The sequence below is a fragment of the Phalaenopsis equestris genome, unplaced genomic scaffold (assembly GCF_001263595.1).
Source record: "Phalaenopsis equestris unplaced genomic scaffold, ASM126359v1 Scaffold198031, whole genome shotgun sequence".
Classification (NCBI taxonomy): domain Eukaryota; kingdom Viridiplantae; phylum Streptophyta; class Magnoliopsida; order Asparagales; family Orchidaceae; genus Phalaenopsis; species Phalaenopsis equestris.
In genome coordinates, this window is record NW_018217971.1 from 415119 (window position 1) to 430642 (window position 15524).

At 34.2% G+C, this 15524-nt stretch overlaps 1 protein-coding gene across 1 annotated transcript in view; it reads left to right on the plus strand.

Annotated features, from left to right (window-relative positions):
• Positions 1-7624: 7624 nt before the first annotated feature.
• LOC110035529 (zinc finger CCCH domain-containing protein 12-like) overlaps positions 7625-15524 on the plus strand; it is a 31438-nt gene continuing 23538 nt past the window's right edge. The window contains exons 1-5 of the mRNA XM_020739762.1: positions 7625-8094; positions 8300-8475; positions 8642-8695; positions 13687-13803; positions 13990-14310. Coding sequence (XP_020595421.1) covers positions 8019-8094; positions 8300-8475; positions 8642-8695; positions 13687-13803; positions 13990-14310 — 744 coding nt within the window. The 5' untranslated portion in view covers positions 7625-8018. The remainder of the gene's footprint in view (positions 8095-8299; positions 8476-8641; positions 8696-13686; positions 13804-13989; positions 14311-15524) is intronic.

The following is a 15524-nucleotide window of genomic DNA, read 5'->3' on the forward strand; positions in this document are numbered from 1 at the left end:
AGAGTGAGAGCTAGTACCTTCTCTGCCTAGCCGGTCTTCAGAACTATTCAAACTTTAAATGAGCCAATGTTCTTTATAGCATCTCTAGTAAGGGTAAAGAATATTATTGCTTCTATTTGGCACAACACAATTTGCATACTTCCACAACAGAATTCTTATACTTATTACTGATTCATGATAGGAGGAAAGATATTTTCATATTAAGTATTTTTCTTCTACAAAAACTTTAGTTATCTTTTTAAGTTGTTACTGTTTCGTTAAAATATCAAAAATACCAAAAATATTTAAATTTTAAATTCCTGCAAAAATCATTTTTAGTTTAAGTAATTATCTTTCTAAAAATAAAAAAAAATTCTAAAAAGTGCATATTGCATAATCTTCCCCGTGGGTTCGATATTCAGGTTTTAATCAAAAAGTTCTATATTACTTGATAATGATACGTATACTTGAGTACTATCCCAATATAAATATATATAAATTATAAAGTTAAATTCTTATTTTTCTTCAGGATCAAGTTTTTGGTTTTGTTGCAAAATAAGGAAATATAAGTGAAAAATACCATCAGAACTATTGCTATACTATGCATAAGCATTAAGTCGGGATCAACCGGCTAAGCAAGGAAGATACTAGCTCTCACTCTAGAGTTCCCTCTTCTCCCTCCACCTGGGGGCTAATGTCCCGTATCAAAACCTCAAACTATAAATCAAATTAGGGGCTTTAGTATGTCACTCTAAAGTCCTCTAATTCTACAACCTTTAAAAGTTTACTTCCCTATTTATTTGCACTCAACCCCAAGAACTACATCTCATTCATGAAATTAATATGTGATTATAAACATTTATTGACTGAGACAATACCATTTCGGATCTTACATGTTCTCACAACAGGTATTTACATCTTAATTGGCCAAATTAAGAAGTAAATCAAGTGCAAGGTTTTAAATCATCACAACTTCTTCCAACATTGAAGCCTAATACTTCACACAACTTCCTTAAATATTTAATCACTTATCATTTTAAGGAAAAAGATAAAGAAAACTACTTAGGATCCATGGAGAAAACACAACCACACATGAGTTTAAAAGTAAAAATCATGCACACAAACAAGAAATCTAAATTAAAACCAAGTTTAGTCACAAAGATAAACACTTATCTCAAATCTCATCCACAAAATGTCTTGAAGTTCCTTTAAATTCTCTTCCTTCACTCACAATACAAACTAAAACTCAAAATAAAAAGAAAAGGTGGCCGGCGGCGGTGACGACAGTTTACTTAGATGGATGATGGTTGTAAAGTTTGATGGATGGCTGGCTTCTTCTCCTGGAAAATCTAAGTCTTTTCTTATAAAAATCCAAGAATTATCTTTGTGTCTCTTCAAAAATGTATTTCCATTCAATGAATCTTCTAGAAATTGCCTCCTCAAAAGCCAATTGAATGAATTTTTGTGTCCATGGGCTATTTCCCACGTTTTTATCAAAGGTTGCTTCAAACACCTCTTCAAAAATCCACTCAAATTAAATATATCATCAATATCAAATAATTACTTCTGGCGCTTAAGCACGGGGTACATGGCGCTTAGGCATGGAGTCTTTAGCACTTAGGCGTCAGACTTGGGTGCTTAGGCACTCTATTTCATTTTTGCACCTTTCTTTACTTTTGCTCCAAAATTGACCCTTTTTCACTCCTTTTAGCATTTTTCATCCATTTGGTTGTACCTGCAAGAAAAACACACTGCAAGAAAAACACACAAATACCGTACCTGCAAGAAAAACACACAAATACCCTTCATTAAAGCGCAATATCTCAAAAATATGTATTAAAATGTGTATAAAAATACTATATATTATAGGTGTATCACGTACAAAAGAATTATGGTGCCTAACCGCCTAGAACTAGCGCTTAAAGCTGAGAATACCATTCTTAAGCACCAAGTACCTCGCGCTTAAGCGCTAGAAGTAGTTACTTGGTGGTTCGATGAATTTGGACAAATTTTTGAAGAGGAGTTTGAAGCAACCCTTGGTGAAAACGTAGGAAATAGTTAATGGACACAAAAATACATTCCATTAGCTTTTGAAAGGAGGCCACTCTTAGAAGATTCATTTAATGTGCACACATTTTGAAGAGATACCCAGATACCTTTTGAAAAATTATAAAAGGACTTGAATTGAATTGAAGAGGAGTCGTCGCCCCTCTCTACACACTGCTAACGCCTCTCTCTCTTAAATTAATTAGGTACTTTTAGAGAGAAGAAGGAGAAGAGTTGTAGTGAGTGAGTAGAGAGTATTGTAAGAGAAAGGAAGAAAAGAAATTCAAAGGAACTTCAAGAGTTTGGTGGAGAGGATTTGAGAAAAATTTTTATCTTTATGACTATATTTTGTTTTAATTTAGACTTCTTGTTTGTTTGCATGATTTCTACTTTCAAACTTAAGTGTGGTTGTGTTTTCTCCATGAATTCTGAGTAGTTTTCTTTATCTTTTTCCTTAAAATGATAAGTGATTAAGTATTGGATGGAAGTTGTGTGAAGTATTAATATTTAATGTTGGAATAATTTGTGATGATTTTTAACCTTGTACTTCATTTATTCTTGATTTGACCAATTGAGATGCTAATATTTTTTGTGAGAATACGTAAGATCCGAGATGGTATTGTCTCAGTCAATTAATGGTAAGAATCACATGAGATTGTATGGATGAGAATGTAATTCACGTGATTGAGTGCAAATAAATAGGGAAATAAACTTTGAAGGTTATAGAATTAGAGGACTTTAGAGTGACAGGCTAGAGCCCCCAATTTGTTTTATAGTTTTAGGTTTTGATTTGAGATGTTAGCCCCCAGGTGGAGAGAGAATAGGGAACTCTAGAGTGAGAGCTAGTATCTTCCTTACCTAACCTGTCTTCAATATCATTCAAACTTTAAATTAGCTAATGTTATTTATAGCATATCTAGTAAGGGTAAAGAATATTATTGCTCATATTTGGCACAAAATAATTTGAATACTTTCACAATAGAATTCCTATACTTGTTACTGATTCATGATAAGGAAAATGATATTTTATTTATATTGCTTTCATCTTACAAATATCTAGTTAAATTTAGTTAGTTGTTTACTTTACTTTTAATTATGAGAAAATAACAGAAAAGAATTGAACTTTAACTCCTATTATAGCATCTATAGTTTGAGTAAGAATATTTTGCAAAGTAAAATTATTTATCTAATTTCTTTTGATTTAGTTACATATTGTTTTTCTTCCTGTGGGTTCGATATTCGAGGCTTAATCAAAAAGTTTTATATTACTTGATAAAAATACATATATTTGTGTAATATCCCATAATTAAATATAATAATTGCATTTTTATTTGCTTCAAAGTCAAGTTTTTGGCGGCAGTTGCAAAGTAAGAAGCAGTTGCAAAGTAAGCGGCAGTTGCAAAGTAAGAAATTTAAGTAAGGAAAAATTAAGACTATCATTGCATACATCGTACTGTCATATAAAATTAGGATCAAGTTTTGGTGTCATTTGTCGAGTAGAATAAAAATTTTTTAAGGAAATTTTTAGAAAGCAAATTTTTATTTTTAGAAAATCTTATTTAAACTTTTAGATTTATTGTTGGAATATTGTAGTGTTGTTTCTATATATAAGTTCTTGTTTGTGTGATTTTATTTTTATGTTGTTTTATAGTAATGTATGCTAGTTCAGGTTCTAAAGGACTAGTGCCCTATGAATCTGAATTAGAAAGAACTATTAGAAAAATAAAAAAAAATAAAAATACAGAATAAGAGCAAAATTTTCAAGAAATGGCAAACCAAAAGAATCAAAATGCTGAAAATAATCAAGAGCTTAGAACTTTAAGAGATTATGCAAACTCTAGAGTAGATGAACTTCATTGTAGTATTCTAAAACATGTTGTAGTGGCTAATTCATTTGAACTTAAACTTGATATTATCCAAATGGTATCAAATAACCAGTTTATGAGAGCACTAACTGAAGATCCAAATTTACATCTTATGAAATTTCTAGAATTGTGTGCTAATGTAACTATGATGGTGTATCAGATGATCCTATAAGGTTTAGATTTTTTCCTTTTTCACTGATGGATAAGGCTAAGATGTGGTTACATTCGTTAGCACTTGGATCTATCAGAACTAGGGGTGATTTAACGTAGAAATTCCTTGCTAAATATTTTCCACCATAAAAAAATGCAAGGGTTAGAAATGATATTACATCTTTTTGTCAGTTTAAAGGAGAATCTATTTATGAAGCATGGGAATGATTTAAAGACTACTGAGAAAGTGTCGACACCATGTTATACCAGATTGGTTAATAATTTAAACATTTTACAATGGATTAGCTTGATCTCTTAGATCTATTATCGATGTTGTTGTTGGTGGTTCAGTGATATCAAAACAATTTCATGACGCTTATGCTTTAATTGAAGAGATAACTACTAATAATTTTCATTGGCTTTCTAAGAGGGTAAATCCTAAGAAAGCAGCCAATATTCATGAATCAGATGCTTTCACAATAGGAGGTGGTGGATGGTCAAATGTTGATTCAATTAAGTGGGTGGAAGGTCTAGAAGACGCCTCCGGAGCAAGAAGTTGCCTGGCCCCTCCGTGCCAAGTGTCGATAATTTTCATCACTTCATTTGCAACATCAAAATGGGTCATTAGATTGGATAGTAAAAACTGAATAAGTAAGAAAATTACTGAATAATCTCTCTATCTCCAACATACCAAAAATCCCCTCAATAGACATGAATATCACCCTAAACTACCTCACCGACCAAAGGTTGAGGCAAGGCACTTTCTAGCAACAGAGCTAGTGCAGCCATCTCTACAGGCGCCCGTTCTGGAGGTAGCAGTTGGGGCGGTCACTGTCAGAGTGGATCAGGAGTCAAGACAGGCACATTAGTGATGTCCACTACCGTCCTCTAATAGTGGCAGTGAGTCAAAAAACATTGCATTCTTCTTTACCCTTTGTTTCTTTATCAACTCCTACTTCATCAAACTGGACCCCTTAGGACTAGTCCCTTCAGCGAGCCCTTTGGTACCATTTGTTTGCTGCTCATCTCCCAACCCCTTCTCAGTCGGCCGACCCTCTTCAATAGTTTTCTTTTTTAGAGTTGGTCGAGAACCGTCCTGCTTTCTCTTTTTCTCTCCCCCTGAAAGGCAAATATTAGAATTATGGAGCCCAAAAATTCTCTTCAATGTTTTCTCGTTCATAGGTTTTTTAGCATCTGACAACCTCATCCTCTGCTACAAATGATTGAAGGGCAAGAAAATTCCATAAATAAAGAAGGGAAGCATTGATTGTGCCTTATTTATAAGGAAAAGAGTTACGAAAGTCCAAGGAGTACAATTACTGGTAGTACTTATTACTCATTAAATAAGCAATTATTTCATTTAATTCATTTATTCTTGTGATAGTTGTCACTTTCAAAGAAGTAAGAGAATCGAAGAACTAAATATATGTATCAAAAATATAATTGCATAAGTCTAGATGAGATTCAAATTATCACGCAAAGAAAGCAGCAAAGGATCGAGCTATCTAACATCATTTTGGTCGGTAGAATCATGGGTCGACCAAGCAAAAGTTCATCTGAAACTACAAAATGACACACACCAAGACCAACGATAACTTAACTAATTCAAAGGTATTTGCACGATCAACGATCACTTTGTGGAACTCTCACCCTCCCTTTCATGAAGATTTATCGATCGAAAGAAGGTTACTTATCATATTATAGTGCTGCACCATCTGCCTAATGTAATAACCCTTTCTGAAAACAATGAATCTTCATGATGGATTACATCGAAAAAGTTGACCGAAGATCTGCCGGTCGACCGAATGACTTTTGGCTGATCGAACAAAGATTATACGTCAAGTCGAGCAGTTATGAACATGAAATGGTGCTAATGACAATTACAGAGATGAAACGATCTCGACACCGGTTACCAAGATCGAAAGATGTCAGTCGGTTACAAATATGTAAGAGTTTATAACATTCAAATTAAGTGTGAAATAATCATATTATTTACTAAACACCCCCTATGACATATATATAGGGTGTCATTTCCATACAAAGATCTAAAGACGATGTTTACATGAAAAAAATTTAACAATGATGAAAGGATAATAGTAGTAGAGCAAAAGTAGTTCAAACAATAGTAATTAGATTATGATAGTCAATGAAGACAAAGCAATACAATTTTTCAAATATATGAGTCTGATAACTTAAATTTCCCTTCATATGTGTCCATTCATATGTGGAATGAGGGACTTTAAGAAACATGTGGGCGATACTTTGATTATTTTTGTTAACTCCTAGAAACTCAACACAATCGAAGAGCTTAAAATGACTCATTTTTTATTATTTAATACTTTTTCAAAATATGAATGCTTTGATGACATTAGAAATGGATGACCTTGAGTTATTTGCATTCAACTCATTCAGATTCATATTATACCATGAATTTGATAAAGATGGAGATGAAACGAAAAAGTAAATTTTGAAGGTTTAAGTATTTGTGTCAAAATTCATGCTTGATTAAACAACTTTTTTGGTGATATATCAATACTATAATTTATTTACTTAAAATTAAATATTAAACAAATATATTTATTAATTTGATGACCATAAAGTATGTAAAATATAAAATGATAACATTTATAATCTCGATATCATTATGATATAAAATTGCCCCATATTATAACCATTTCAAGTGCTCCATGTTATTTTTTTTTTCTTCCTCAAGATAAACTATTTTTTCTTTCAAAATCATAAAGTTTAACTTATTATTTACAATTAAAAAAGATTTTTTTTTTCTCTGAGACTTTAATATAATAAAGCAATCAAATTTCTATTTATCAAGTAATTAATGCATCTCTTTTATATATCGTTTCAATAAGTTCCAAAAACTTAGCAAATTGAGCGGTGAGAATAAGATCATGACGAAGCGATAACTATAAATAGAAATATAATTAGCATAAAAAAAAACAGTTGAAGAAAAATCGATAAGGTGGCCGTTTGTGTCCAAACCCCTGGCGTGTCTGTGGCTCCGCCATCACATCACATTAAACGTGTGAGGTCTTCACTAAAATCAACGCCCCAGATTGCCCCACATATCGGTTTCAATTCAATCGGACGCTACGTACGTCTCCCCAGCACCTATCGTCGGATTTGCAGAAACCAAAGCGATTGGACGGCTAGGATTTCCTTATGTACCTTCGTGATGGTTAAGGAGAATACATCGGATCGGGGAGGCATCCACGTGTGGTGTATGTACTGGACTAAAACCCTGCGGCGTGAAAATCAATCTGCAGCTGATGTTCTGAAAGCAGGACCCAACTCTACTGAAGATCCACTAAAATACCGACACGTTGCAGGACATGACTTTGTGGGACCCAGAGGACGGGGTTGGCACGCTCGAATTCAGGCGAATTAGGGTGTCAGCGCCCGCACATTGCTTTTTTAATGTAATAAAAATAGAAAAATATAACATCTATCATAAATTATGGGCAAAAAGTGACCGTATCAATGTATATATGTGCGTATCTATTATTTAATATGGTATTCAATAAATGTCAAAATACGAAAAAAAACTGTGATTTTCTTATGGCAGAAAATCCCAGTTCCCAAAATTCCTCGTGTTGAAATCGGGGGCACGAGGAGAAGAGAGAGAGAGAAAGAGAGAGCGAGGGACCTGGTCTGATGCGTTCTTCGAATTCGATGCTTTGTAGGTGAGGAGCATCTGAGCCGGGGAGCGTTAGATTCCTTGTCGATCCCCAACGACATGGATGTTTGATGCCTTAATGCTAGGGTGGAGGAGCATCCGATGATCTGAGGCAATCGATGATTGTATTTGGGGCTTGAAGAGATCGAGGTTCGCGGACAGAGATTGCGCTGATTTGATCCGGAGATTCGATAGTTGCTTGATTTTTTGGTCGGACGGTGCTGGTGGTGGAAGGAAGTTTGTTTGTGGTATTTGGAAGAGGAAGTCGAGCTTTGATCGCCTCACCGATGCCGGATACAGGGGAGTTTCAGAGCAATGCACTTTCGGCTTATTCGAATGCCTCAACGAATCACAATTTAGATGGTAAGTTTTTTGTGTTTCTTCTCTTTGCTTTCTGGTTGTCGTATCATGTTATGGTGGTTATTTCTTGTTTTAATTTATATAACTCGGACTATAAGGACATAAAGAGGAACGTCAGGGCGGGTTAGGAGATTTAGGGCCCGTTTGGTGCAGCTTATAAGTGCGGATGAAAATGTTGGTGTTGGTTACTGATGATCTTTCTTTGCAGAATCGATGCGTCGGCTTAAAGTTGAGGGAAATTATGATGAAGTTGATGCTTATGCAAATCCATATGAACCATATCCTGATCGCCCTGGAGAGCCTGACTGCATATACTACATTAAGACAGGATCGTGTGGTTATGGAAGCACCTGCCGCTACAATCACCCAACTTATGTTGGGCAGGTGAGGCTGATATTCTTAGATTTGCCTCCTGATAATATTTGATTAAAGGTTTTTTTATTTTCTAACTTCCTTTGAGATGCATTGGGTTTTTTAATCCTTGTTAGAGCTTGCTTTCATATATTTAAGAATTTATGCTAATAAAATACCAATGCATCGGTATCTTCAGGGTACTCGGGCAAAAGGTGAACTTCCAGAAAGAGTTGGTCAGCCTGACTGTCAGGTAAATTTTCTCGACCTGATTAATTTTTTATTGCGTTTTTTGTTGTGCAGAGTTTATTGTAGGTTGTTTAAATCTCATAAAAGGTCATGTTTTTTCTTGATAAATATTAAATTCAATGCAATGTTTCACTCCAGTTATATTTTTGACAATTTTGACCTTTAAGAAGTTTAGTTTCTTGTATTTTAGAATCCGCATAAAGCTGTCCTAAAGCGTGCAATTACTAGAGAAGATTATCATGGTTCTGCTTTAGGCAACTAACACTATCATTTGCTTTGTGTAAAGACGAGCCGAGGATTTGGAAGTGTTGTAATTGAACTGCTGTGTTTGATGCGAAGTATGATACTTGCTTTGTTCATGAATTAAATAAGTTCATTCACTTGTAATTTGGAAGAAACTTAAACAAAGTTTATCTATCCCAGCATATATATGAATAATCTCAAGCAAAGGTAAACTTATTGATTAATGATTTCTAACAAAGTTACTTTTACAGCAACGGCAAAAAATTGGCTTGGGATTTCCCTGGCTAAAGTTAGCTAAGGAAACAGGATATTTATTCTTAAACTAGAAGAAAATTCTTTCTATTTTGCTATCTAACTATAAGTGTATTGATTGTTTTCTTGAAAAATAGAAGTTGTTTTCTAAAAGAATTGCAATATTCTGTTGAACAAGAACAAGTTTTTGTATTTCCTAGTTTAATTTAGTTTAGGAAATTTTAGTCCAAATTTTTTCCAACAGCAAGTACCTTAATAACATGTTTGCTTATTTTTGTTAGTAGTTCCGTTAGCATAGATCAGTAAGGGCTTTTGCTAGATAGCAAGTTGATAAACTATTATCATGGGCATGGACAGTATGTATAAAGCTATCTTGACCTTTCCGCCTAGCCTTGAAGGGAAACTAGTCCCTCCTAATTTTCAATCTTGATAAATATATCTAATCTAAATGTGCAAAGGAAATAATTCTGAAATAAATATTAAAAATATAAATAGCAAAAGAAAAAAACTAATCAAGGAGTTTCTAAAGTTGTCTTCAAATAAATCCTCTATTATCCTTTAGGTGATTGGCTGACCCACCAAGGAAAGGAGGTCGGGACCTTTCTAAATTTTCTCACTCCCCCTCAAGTTGGGCTAGGGATATTGTAGGAAACCAAGCTTGATATTGAACTCGGACAATGTGTTTAAATGAATAGCTTTAGTGAAGATATCAACAAGTTCTTGGTATGTCAGACTATAGCTTGGTTGTATAATTCTATCATTAACCTTTTCAGAGATAAAGTGTCAATCAGTTTCAATATTTTTGGTTTTGTCATGATATATAGGATTCTTGGCAATATTGATAGTTGATTGAATATCATAAAACATCTGTATAGATCTATTAAAGTTACACCCAATTCCCTCAGCAAATTTTAAATCCAAATTATTTCATAGATGCTTAAAGCAAGTGTCCTATACTCTGATTTTACACTTCTTCTAAAAACATCTTGCTTCTTACTTCTCCATATTACTAGATTTTCCCATACATAGGAGCAATAACTTGTGGACTTTCTATCAGTGAGTTCCTTAGCCCAACTTGCATCAGTCTAGACTTTTATCTCTTTATTTTTGGTTTTCTCAAAAATTAATCCATAATCATGAGTCATTTTGAGAAACCTTATAATCTTGTACACCATCTCAAAATGTTCTTCATTTGGGTTATTCATGTATTGACTCACAATACTGACAGAGTATGTAATATCTGACCTAATATGTGACAGGTAGATGAGTTTTCCTACCAATATTTGATATATTCCCTTATTCACAGATATACTTTCTTCACCCCTATTAGAATTTTTTGTTGGAATCCATTGGAGTATCATCAGATTGCATCCAATCATCCTTGTCTCCTTTAGTAGTTATAAGATGTATTTCCTCTGTGATATAACACTACCTTTCTTGGATCTTGCTACCTCCATGCCTAGAAAATATCTCATGGTTCCTAGTTCTTTGATTTCAAACTCGGTGGCAATCACTTCTTTAATTATAAGAATTTATCTTTCATCATTACCAGTAAGAATCATATCATCCACATATACTATTATTGTAACAATCTTACCTCTCTGAGTGGGTTTTATGAGCAATGTATTATCAGCTTGGCCTTGAGAATATCCATTATATCTCATAGTTTTAGCAAACATTTCAAATCATGCTTGGGTTATTGCTTAAGCCTATTGTCTCCCATCTCCTCATACTCGGATTTTCACATGTTGCACTACTCTACGCTGTTGACATGCCACCTAATCCTTGTGTCATCGACACCGTCACAGCCACCTGATGCTTTAGCTTGAACTTATTGTTTCACATGTAGCATGTTATTTTACCACTGTCCCGTCACCACCGAATCTTCTGCTTTGTCCTTTTATAGCTCTCGGCACTGCCTTCTGTTGCACCGACCGACACTGTCGTTCATATTTTAAATTAAGTTTGTGGCTTTGTGTTGGGATCTGTTCACTAATCTACTACAATAGATCCTTATATTTCATTAGCACATACAAAAACATTTTTTTCATGCAAGAAACTATTTTAGCGCAAAGATTTTAATTCAAAGCTTTCAGTTGGCCAAGCTTTTATATAGATGAGATGTCGAAGCATTATTGGAAGGGGGTAAATTTCAAATTTTGATGCTAATATGTATGTATTTCTATGTGTGTGTGTCTATATAAGTCTCAAACAGTCAATTGCGAAATTTTAAACATTGGTTGCAGTAAAAACTGTTTCTCCTAATAAATATTATGGAACTTCATGGAAAATTATAAATAAGAAGGATACCTCAAGGAGTTGTCTGTTGTTTCTCTCAATTATCCTATTTTGTTGTGAGGGATCAATATATGAATTCACATGGATTATTCCATTTTTAAAAGACATGATATAAGGATGGAGTTGAAATATTCTTTCTATTATATCAATTTTGAGGATCTAAATTTTGCATTGGAATTAAGTTGGAATGATGTCATCGAAGGTTTAGAAAATTTGGGTTATTTCAGATTTCTCCTTCATTAAAAATACCCATGTAGTTTTAGCGTGATTGTCAACAAATGAGACAAATCATCTAGCCTCATTTTGGGTTCTTTCTTTTGAAGACCCTTAAATATCACTGTGAATAATGAAAAAATTGTGTGAGGGTTTGCATTGGGTCATGGGATAAATACTTTTAGTTTTTTTAGCTAGTTGATAAATCTCACATCGATAAAAACAAGTTTTGTATTGATAAACAAATGATGATATAACTTTACAATATAATTGAAATTAGGACGGCTCAGACGAGAATACCATAACATAAATTATTGTTTGACAAATATAGACTCAATAGATTCATAAATTTGAGAAAAAGATGGAGGTGGGACCACTCGAATAGCATATAAAATAGAGGAAAAAGTGATATCTTGAGAGAACTTCATATCTCTTTTCGAACAAGTTTTTGGTTGTAGTTCATCTGCAAGTCTGACAGATCTAGATGTATAATTCTCTTAATAGTTGATTAGAGTATTGATGTATCTAGTCATATGATCAGAAACTCTTGAATTTATGATCTAAGGCCTAAATCCCCCATTGCTAGCAAGATGGGAGAATGATCTATTAATTTGGCGTGTCATGACGCTGGCGTGTTTTTTTTGAATTACACCTAATGAGTTTTCAGTACTTCAAGTTATTCTATGGTGAATAATTCAATCGACCCTTTGGATGTGTTTGCACCATTAACTTTGTTCTCTTAATCTTTCCTTCCATGTCCAGGTTTCCAATCTGTAAGTTTTCCATGAAGTTTCTAATATTTATTCGTTGATGTGCCCAATTTTCTTGCATTAGTCACATGGGTGATGATCCTTTTTGAGCTTTGAGTCATGGGACTAATTATGGGTGTACAAAGTCGAGCTTTCACGTACTTAGTGAACTTCCATTTCCAGTTAGCATAAGCTTTTTTCTACTCTCATCTCTCCTAACTTCAGCAAAAGCTTCATGGGTGGATGTAAGAGGCTTATTCCTTTGATTTTCACAATCACTTCATACAATTCCTTGGGTACTCTCACTATGAATTTGATAGTTCTCATCTTCTCAATGATGGACTTGAAACATCATGGCATCATGTGGACATTTTCATACATGTGTCTCAAATGCATATTTCTACTTCCATTTGGCTTATCTGCATTCATGCTATACTCGTATTCTTCTTATTTATATTTCTATTTTCCCACGAAAACCTACGACCAAAAATTGAGAGAAATTTGTGAGTATTATTAAATTAGTTGGAATTAAATATCAATATTTATATATTAATTTTCTTACGTCTATACCGAATACAATTAATCTTGCTTTTCTTTCTTATATTCAGCTATATACAATTTAGCCTAGCTTTAGTCCAAGGAGAGAGACTTAAAATGATTAATGAGGATTTCGATGATCGAGTATATATATAATATTATATTCATAACCTATACCTTATCTCAAACCTTCACTATATTACGTGTTACATAAGTATATTTATTACAATTCTGTGGTACTTATTTAAATTTCTCTAATAAAAATTCTAATAATACTAAAATCATTGCATGCAGCCATGTTTTCTGTTTTGTAGACTGATAATTATTTAAACATTGTGCTAAGTAATTTTATTATCTCATTGTAAATTAGTTTTATTTTGATATTCTTATAAAATTCCACTTCACAAGATGCTTGGAGTGTCTATTAACTGATTAGATAAGCTTTTATTTTATGATCAAATGCTTGGATCTTTTACAGTTATCAGTAAAATGCTCTTCTTTTTATAATTAGAGGGGGTTGGGGGGGAGGGAGGGGTCGGGTACAACAACAACACAACAACAAACTATTATCCCACTAAGTGGGGTTGGCTATATGAATCCTTTTTCTTCAGCGTCTTATTAAGTGTCATATTTTCATTTAATTAGGAGGGCACCTGGAAAAAATTATGTCCAGCTTTGATATATTTTACCATCTTGCTTGCAGTACTTTCTAAGAACAGGGATGTGCAAGTTTGGTGCAACATGCAAATATCATCATCCACGTGACAGGCAAGATGCACGGGCATTGGGATTTAACATTTTTGGTTTTCCAATGCGTCAGGTGACTCCTCTGATTCATTTTTTTTTTCTTTTTTTGGTCATTTCAAAGCACAACACCAAGTTATATGTCAACCCCTCCTAGAACATATAGGCTAGTTGCTGTCCTCATGTTTGCAATGGTTAGTTAAATATATGTTAAAAGGATATCAGGAGGATTTGCATGCTTATTTGTGTCATATATTGTCAGGATGAGAAATCGTGCTCATATTACATGAGGACTGGAACCTGCAAATTTGGAGTTGCTTGTAAGTTTGACCATCCCCAGCCTGCACCAGGTGCTGTATATCCTCTAACTTTAACTGGATCCCCTGCCTATCGGTCTACAATATCATCTGTGGCGCCAACACCTAGCATGCCTTTTGCTGGCGGAATTTCATCTTGGCCATCAGCCAACGGGCAACCTTATATGTCTAGTCCTCGCATGCAATGCCTTCCAGCTTATGTGCCTGTTATTATTCCTACAACCCCAGGGACCATTCCCGGGCAACAAGGATGGTCCAATTACACGGTCAGCATCAGTATTTACAATTATAATTTGGAAGATTTACAAATATACCACTCAACTCCTATGAATTTACATATCTAACACCTAAACTTGAATTTTACATACATGCCACCTTACCTATGCATGTAAAGGTGTATTCCACTTTCTTAAAGTTAAAACGGTGGTATTTTTTTATGTAATGTGAAAGATTTGGGTGGTGGAAATGTAAAAAGTAGAATTTTTGTGTTAGATATGTAATTACATAGGAATTGGGTGGTATGCATGTAAATGTCCCTTTTATTTATTGGTAGCCATTCTTATCGTTCCTCCTAGAAATATCATTTGATGTTATCTATTTCTAGGACTTTCATGCATTAGATTTATTTCATTGCGTGCATATCCAATATCATTCTTATATTGCATTCAAATTGGTTAATTGAGAGTTGATATCTTTTTGTTGTAATGTTAGAATGATATGATTTTGATTATTTGGATTTGTTGAATCCAAAAGTGTCCAAGAAACACACCTAAGGTAAAGCGTAGTAGAAGGAAGAATGAACAATAGAGAACTGTGAAATGCATAACCTTTTACTCCCCAACCTAGTAGGTCGTTTACCATGTTGGTGCCCTCCTGATATTTTGAGATCCTTGTTGTGTTGTTAGTCAGTTGTTCGATCCATCAACGATCGCCTTCTGTCCTGGTCGTCGGATTGCTTTGAGATTCGTGTTGTATTTTTCGTATGCATATTTTGTTCCTTAATTACCTTGCTTCTTGAAAACTGTGCAGCACATAAGAACAAGAAATGTTTTTTTACCGATACAAATATACAACTTCAAAATTGAATGATATAATTACTTAATAAATGACTTCTCTGGATCTCCGTGTTAGAGTAAGAGAGAGCTTGCGCTCGATTTTTGTTTTCCCTTCCTGCTTCTGATCTTTTTCCATTATTCTGCTTGAGTCTGCAACGATGTTCGGTGAGAGAGTGTTGTCCGCCGACAAAGATGCGCTCCTCAAGGTCCTTGGTGATATGCTAGCCAAAGCCCGAAAATTGATGTGAACGAAAACTAGCTGATGAAGCTCCCATGGGGGAAGCGAGCAAAAAAAGGGTTGTGCGAGGTTGAAAGTTAACGATCATGAGGATCAGATTGGGTCCTCCGATTCTTTTGCAGGCTCGTTGCAAGAATGGATCCAAGAGTGGATCGACGGTCAATCTGGTGTCTGTCCTACTTGGCAT